The 6,878-nt window shown below is 39.1% G+C and overlaps 1 protein-coding gene across 4 annotated transcripts in view; it reads left to right on the top strand.

Moving 5' to 3' along the window:
• DOCK10 (dedicator of cytokinesis 10) overlaps positions 1–6,878 on the top strand; it is a 279,809-nt gene that overhangs the window by 251,690 nt on the left and 21,241 nt on the right. For all 4 annotated transcript variants that reach the window (XM_023222406.1, XM_023222396.2, XM_026454862.1 and 1 more), the window contains exons 48-50: positions 2,489–2,595; positions 4,258–4,380; positions 4,522–4,635. In XM_023222406.1, coding sequence (XP_023078174.1) covers positions 2,489–2,595; positions 4,258–4,380; positions 4,522–4,635 — 344 coding nt within the window. The remainder of the gene's footprint in view (positions 1–2,488; positions 2,596–4,257; positions 4,381–4,521; positions 4,636–6,878) is intronic.

Raw genomic sequence — 6,878 nt, 5'->3', positions numbered from 1 at the left:
AAAAAAAAAAAAAAAAAAAAAAAAAAAAAAAAAAAATTAGCTGGGCATGTGCCTATAATCCCAGCTACTCGGGAGGCTGAGGCAGAGAATTGCTTGAACCCAGGAAGTGGAGGTTGCAGTGAGCTGAGTTCACACCACTGCACTCCAGCCTGGGCAACAGAGCAAGACTCCAGCTCAAAAATAAAAAAATAAAAATAAAAAATTTGAACCAAATGACCAAAGCAAACTGAGAAGGTGAGGTCACTTGTTTGAGGACCTAGGAGAAGACGCCAGATGTGGCACCCTGTGGCACCCATGGCTCATGTCCACCCTAAAATTCAGGAATCTTCTCGCTTAGTGTCACACGTCCTATTTAGCCTGATTTTTATATGGAAGTCATCAAGAACATCATTGCCTTATTTAACATGCCCTTCCTCCTCATCTATTGCTTATCATAACCAGATGCCATAACGTTCCGTAAAGACTTTCAAATTCTAAGAACAAAATTGAAGAAAACCGATAAAAGCAGGTGTTAGTTTGAGAACTTGTGGAAACTTACATGCCAAGAAGTTGTGTGAATCTTTCATATTCAAAATGCTTTAAATGCCCAATGTTAGACCTAAGGTGATATTAGAATATAATGTGTTCATCAAGAAAAGGATATATTTGTTTAGGAAACATTAAAATTAGGAAGGTGATCATCTATGATACATTAACATATATCTGATGATACATTAGCTGATGATATAGGCTATGATATATTAGCATATTCTAACTAGCACATATCATCGGCATATATGTGAATGTCATTGGCATGTATTTGAAGCCCTTAATATACTTTTCTATTTTGATATTTTTGAGTCAAAGGAGTGAACTATCCCTTCCCTACAATGTGCACAATGGTATGAATATAGGTGAATATAGGCGACCCCAGAAAGTACAGTTGCTTCAGTTGTACTAATAAGTGATCATCATCCTGCAAGAAGTATGTTGTGACTTCCCCTCCTTCAATTAACTCTGATATGGTTTAATATGTTTAATATTATTATAAAAAGTAGAAAAATAAAATTTATATAAAAGCAAGTATTAGATTGCAATAATTATTATAATTTCTAGCATGTTTAGGGGGTGATCATTTAGTTATATAACCAATGAGCTGATTATTAAAAACAAAAACATTCCACAAAAGTATTAGCTATAACTTAAAAAGCACCACATTAAGCCCTGTACCAGCAATGTGTCAATTAGTTGCCAGTAACAAATCTGTGAGTTAGGTGCTATTATCACCTCCTGTTTATATAGGTGAGAAAAATAAAGAGAGGCTAAATAATCTGCCTCAAATGTCATGGTTAGCTTGTGTTGCAGCCAAAGTTCAGAGGCTGGTCTGTCACTCCAGCTAGTGCTTTTCTAGTCACTCACATTCCCCACAATTCAGATCTATCTCTCCTCTGGGAATGTTGCCCGTTGTTAGCTGTTTTCTCATGTATCTGTAGAGGGAGGCCTTTTTAAATCTTGGTGGCTAAGATACTAAGAAAATTTGAAAAGGTTTCTACATAATGTAAAAGAGTGACATATAGCAAGTATTAGCCAGGCACAGTGGCTCACACCTGTAATCCCAACACTTTGGGAGGCTGAGGCGGGCAGATCACCTGAGGTCAGTAGTTTAAGACCAGCCTACCCAACTTAGTGAAACCCCGTCTCTACTGAAAATACAAAAATTAGCTGGGCATGGTGGCGGTTGCCTGTAATCCCAGCTACTCGGGAGGCTGAGGCAGGAGAATCACTTGAACCCGGCAGGCAGAGGTTGCAGTGAGCCAAGATGGCACCATTGCACTCCAGCCTGGGCAACAAGAGTGAAACTCCATCTCAAAAAAAAAAAAAAAAAAAAGCAAGTATTGGTCATTGTCTTGTCTTGTGGGGGGGGGGGCATTAGGGGAGAGATAGGGTCTCAATCTGTCACCCAGGCTGGAGTACAATGGCATGGTGATAGCTCACTCCAGCCCCAAACTCCTAGGCTCAAGCAATCGTCCTGTCTCAACCTCCTAAGTAGCTGGGTTTACAGGCACCCACACATCCAACTATAAGCATTGTCTTTATAATGTGCTGAGTGTACCAGGTATTTTCTCAAATATTAATGTTTTTGAGTCCTTTCAACATCCTTTGAGATAGATAGTAATGTCCCCAGTTTAACAAAAGGACACAGTCTCAGAGATTAATTAAAGCAGAAGATTGGAAGTGTAACATCTACTCACAAATCTTATGTTCTGTCCATAATCCCATGCTATCTCTTTATTAAAAATGCCACCTGAAAATAATACAAAAATTATACAAAGGGGAATATTATTTGTCTGGCAGAGAGTATTTATCAATAGTCATAATCTAACCATCTTGTTGATTATGTGAGCTTTGTAACACTACCAATTGGTTAACATCATGAAGAAAGGCATTATCTAATCTAAGCAAAATTTGTCTCAAATAATAACGTTTTATTCTGCTTGATCCTCCCAAGGCATGTTCTCTATGGGATGGCCAGCTTTTTTGAGCATCACACCAAACATTAAGGAAGAAGGCGCAATGAAAGAGGATTCCGGAATGCAAGATACACCATACAATGAGGTTAGACCAAAATTATCTCATGTACAGTAACTAAGTAAAGAGATGCATTGGCTTGTGACATTAAGCTAAATAAGGGGAAGCAAGCTTACAGCTGTTCTATAATATAACTTAATTAGACAAAATGAAATGTAGGCTAAAATCAAGCCAAGATTAGTAGATACTAGATTTCAGTAAAAATTTAAACTATGTCTTACTTCTGTAAGATGGGCTCAAATGTATATTATCAGCTCTTCTATAAAATAATATCTCTGGCCTTTTGGTAAAGGTGATAAGGGATGCTAAATTTTGTGAACCGATCATAGCTTTTTTTCTAAAAGCATTAGCAAGTTTATTTACAAATGCAGGTGGATGTAAAAGTTCACTAGTTTCTTTAGAAAAACTTCTGTTATGGAACGTAAGCAGAGTTATTTTTCATTAACACAAAAAGAAACTTTCTACTGGGAATTACTTAGCAATAGTTCTGGTGAAGAAAACAGAATTCCTCTCATTAAGTAAAATATTTTATAAGCTAATTTTTAAGTCAGTATTACATAAATGGAAAAAATTATACAGAAAGTAAATTTTCAGATGAATGTTAATACAATTTTACACATGGTTCTACATCAATTTAGTATATATCGCAAATAAATGAAGTATATGTAATTACATATTTATGTTAACTATTTTAAATAATGTTTAAGAACCTTTTCTTAAAGGAAATTGTTGAAAACATTCCAACAATATCATACATTTGCTTGAAAGCTTATGTCACTTTATTCAGTTGAAAATTTATTAAGCCACTAGTATATGAAAGGAATTGAGGTGAGGGCTGGGAAAAAAAATAAGGCATAATTCCTGCTCTCAAAGAATTTAGAATATTGAGAAAGTTCCTACAGAGTGGGGAATGGCCAGGCAAAAACAGATGCCCAGTGACCAAATCTAGGTATGATATACACTTGCAATTAGAAGGGGAACTTTTTTTTTACATGACAGTGGTTGAAATGGTGATGAATGGAATGAAAATAAAAGCTCTTCCATTTTTTTGTGCTGAGTCTTGATAGGACTTGAAGGTGTGAAATAAGAAGGTTCTTACAGGTGCAGCTATAACACAGACAAAAGTATGGAGGTCAGAGAGTGTTCTAATAATGGAGTGGTATATGGTATGGCCAAATGCAAAGTCAATGACAGAGCACTGAAAGAAGGGGTCACCGAAAGGGAGGTTGGTGCCTGATTGTGGAGCTTCTTGAAGGCCATGCTAGAGTTTGGACAGCAGCTTACATACTGGATTTCCAACAAAGGTTTAAGGCACTGGAGATCTCGTGATCAGATTTGTGTTTTACAAAGAAAGATTACTGGAGAGCAGCAATTGGAGAGGGAAAACAGATTCCCTCAAAACTATTGCAGGGGTCAGGGAGTACGTAAGTCAGTAACAGTGGGAATGGAAAGAAGGAGACAGATCTGAAGGCATTTCACAGATTTAAATCAGCACTTTTGACGCACTAATTAGGTAACGGTAATGCGGGATAGGCAAGAATCCAAGATGACACCACGATCCCCTGCTGGGTTTTAAATGCCAGTAACAGAGGAAAAAGTTTGACAATGCAACAGCTTTGAAACCAAGTTTCAGGCATGAGCCACAATCCTAATCATGTAAAAATCTCATTTTGATTGGGGGAATTGCAGAATATCCTGGTGGAGCAGCTATACATGTGTGTGGAGTTTCTCTGGAAGTCTGAGCGATACGAACTCATTGCTGATGTCAACAAGCCCATCATTGCTGTCTTTGAGAAACAACGAGACTTCAAAGTATGTATTCCAACCCCCTAGAAGGAGTTATTTAAAATATCCTATGTTGAATTGGAAAATTACTTACAGTTTCCAAAATTAAAAACTCTCTATTTGTATGTCAGTGTGATCTTCATGAAACTCTTTCACTTATGGTTTCAGAAACTGTCAGATCTCTACTACGACATTCATCGGTCATACCTGAAAGTGGCAGAGGTGGTGAATTCAGAGAAGCGGCTGTTTGGTCGCTACTATCGTGTGGCATTTTACGGGCAGGTAAGTTCACCAGAAATAACATGACCCACAAATTCTGCTGAGCAGTTGAATGTTGTCTTTCATTCTTTATGAGACATCTGTGTGTACCAGTGAATGGAGAGGTATGGGTGTGTCTGACTATACTTGAGTGTTTCTCCGGATGTGATGGTCTATATGTTTGTCCATAGCAATGTACTAAGTTGGAAAACAAGTGAGCAAAGAAATCCATGGTTTGAGTTAACAGTGATTTCTGACTTCTCGAAGAAAGAGGGCACTTATTTTTCAACATTCTCTTCTTTCCAGATCACCCTCAAATATGTAATTATGAGTTTATGTCATATATTAAAGTGAAATTAAATCGAACATGCTTTAAGAAATAACATTCCTAATATTCTAGGAAATAAGAGAATTCCTAGGGGCTCCACAGTATCAAACCTTTGATTTTACAATCACACAATTTCTTTTCTCCTATTTTCAAACTGCCACTGTTTCTAGACAGAACACCAGATGGTTATTTTGTTTCCTATATTGCAAGTCAGTGTAATTTCAAAGTTATTTTTCCCAGTTAACTGCATAAGCGATGAAGAAGATGGAAAATATTACTTAGCCACTGTATTGGCCTGAAAGTGAACATACTATATATTAATTATGAATGTCTCTGAGCAACATTTTCAATGGGATAAACCCAGGCACCATTCATTTCTGTTTGGGAAGGCTTGTAACACTATTATATTTCAGCAGACGTAGTTTAGACTGTTGCTCGTGTGGATAGACATCCCATGCTTTTATTTTCAGAGTGGCAGTGGCTCTCAGACCTCACACTTCCTCTCCCTACAACCTATCGTCTCACTTAGTAGCCCAGGCTGGAGTGCAGTGCAGTGGCGTGATCTCGGCTCACTGCAACCTTTGCCTCCTGGGTCCCGGTTCAAGCAATTCTCCTGCCTCAGCCTCCTGAGTAGCTGGGATTACAGGCAGGCGCCGCCATGCCCAGCTAATTTTTGTATTTTTTAGTAGAGACAGGATTTCATTATGTTGGCCAGGCTGGTCTTGAACTCCTGACCTCTCGTGATCCACCCACCTCAGCCTCCCAAAATGCTGGGATTACAGGCGTGAGCCACCGTACCCGGCCTCAGCTTCTTGTTCTTAAGGCTGCAGCTGAAGGAGTCCACTCCAGCATGTTCTTTCTAGGTCACTCCCCATTGAAGTCGTTTGAAAAGTACATATTTTCCTCTGCTCACCAAAAGCAGCTTAAAAACTAACCTCTGGGCTGAGTGCCATGGCTCACGCCTGTAATCCCAGCACTTTGGGAGGCCGAGGCGGGCGGATCATGAGGTCAGGAGATCGAGACCATCCTGGCTAACAAGCTGAAACCTTGTCTCTACTAAAAATACAAAAAATTAGCCGGGTGTAGTGGAGGGCGCCTGTAGTCCCAGCTACTCACGAGACTGAGGCAGGAGAATCGCATGAACCCGGGAGGTAGAGCTTGCAGTGAGCCAAGATCGCGCCACTGCACTCTAGCCTAGGCGACAAGAGTGAGACTCCATCTCAAAAAAAAAAAAAAGAAAGAAAAAAAATAACCTCTGAATTAATAAAGATAAGATACTTTCTACCTGTAAAGGAGAAGTATCACCAAATAGCCACTTATTATAAACAAATTAATCCAACCAGGATTTTTCTCAGGACACAGCAACATCAGGATAGTGGAGACAGAGAAACTAATGGTCTGAAAAATGGGGATCTGCATAAACAATCTATAGAATATAAAAAGCAAATTTAGACATTTTGGGGGTCCATGGAAAAGAATCTGAACTATCTGAAGTGAGAACATAGATGGGGAGAGAGCGAGGTGTGAGAACCTTCAGAAGAGGAAGAGAGAGAAGAGAAAATGACACTTTGGAGCCATTTGGGAAACCATGAAGAAAATATACAATTTGTGACATTGGTGAGACAGCAAGAAAAGTGGCAGAAAATGCTACGAGTAGGGAAGGAGATGTGGGAGCAGAAGAATTGAAAGAGAAAAACAGAGTTTCAAGGGAGATGGCCACAGGCTAACTGGGCAGCACAGCAGTAGCACAAAAGATGTGCTTCTGGGTCACCAAGACATGACTCTGTAACGCCTCAGGCATTCCTTCCAATGAAAAAGTTAAAAAAAATCATTAATAACCTGATCATGAAAACAGGATTGCCTACCAGATGGCTGCTGCAACCACCATCTGAGATACGGGCTCTAAAGCAGGTAGAAGTGAATCACGCTGCTTTTCAAC

This window comes from Piliocolobus tephrosceles, chromosome 11 (assembly GCF_002776525.5).
Source record: "Piliocolobus tephrosceles isolate RC106 chromosome 11, ASM277652v3, whole genome shotgun sequence".
Classification (NCBI taxonomy): Eukaryota; Metazoa; Chordata; class Mammalia; order Primates; family Cercopithecidae; genus Piliocolobus; species Piliocolobus tephrosceles.
This window is presented reverse-complemented; position numbering and strand designations above follow the sequence as displayed.